The sequence below is a fragment of the Cicer arietinum genome, chromosome 7 (genome assembly GCF_000331145.2).
Source record: "Cicer arietinum cultivar CDC Frontier isolate Library 1 chromosome 7, Cicar.CDCFrontier_v2.0, whole genome shotgun sequence".
In the NCBI taxonomy this organism is placed as follows: domain Eukaryota; kingdom Viridiplantae; phylum Streptophyta; class Magnoliopsida; order Fabales; family Fabaceae; genus Cicer; species Cicer arietinum.
The window spans coordinates 26,089,444-26,089,925 of NC_021166.2; the positions used below are offsets into that span (position 1 = coordinate 26,089,444).

At 44.8% G+C, this 482-nt stretch overlaps 1 protein-coding gene across 1 annotated transcript in view; it reads left to right on the top strand.

Moving 5' to 3' along the window:
- Window positions 1-482, top strand: part of LOC140918724 (uncharacterized) — a 4,042-nt gene that overhangs the window by 1,918 nt on the left and 1,642 nt on the right. Inside the window, exon 3 of the mRNA XM_073363518.1 lies at window positions 186-419. Coding sequence (XP_073219619.1) covers window positions 186-419 — 234 coding nt within the window. The remainder of the gene's footprint in view (window positions 1-185; window positions 420-482) is intronic.

Sequence of the window (482 nt, forward strand, 5' to 3'; positions counted from 1 at the left end):
TTCAGAAAAAAAGGATTTTTTGCCGCGGGGGGGGGGGGGGTGGAAATCGATTTCCCAATCGATTGTCAGCAGGAAAATCAACATTCTGGAGCCTCTGGAGAGCTGGAAATCGATTTGCCAATCGATTTTCTGCAGGAAAATCAGAATTTTCAGCCTGCTGAAGGTGCTCTACAGCAACCTTTCAGAACCGAAACAGGTGAATCAAGAAGACGACCAACAAGGCGAAGAGGATTGCCTCGAAGACTCTGTGATTGTGAATTGTTCCAAGATAGAGAGATCAACAATGAGGGTGATCTTATTCATTTCGCTCTAATGGCCGAATCCGAACCGGTGAATACGGAGGAGGCATTAAGCGATCCAAAGTGGGTGTGTGCTATGAGGAAGAGCTTGGAATCAATTGAAAGGAACAATACATGGATGTTGGTTGACTTACCGAAAGATAAAAAGGCTATTGGTGTGAAATGGGTCTACAAAGTGAAAGC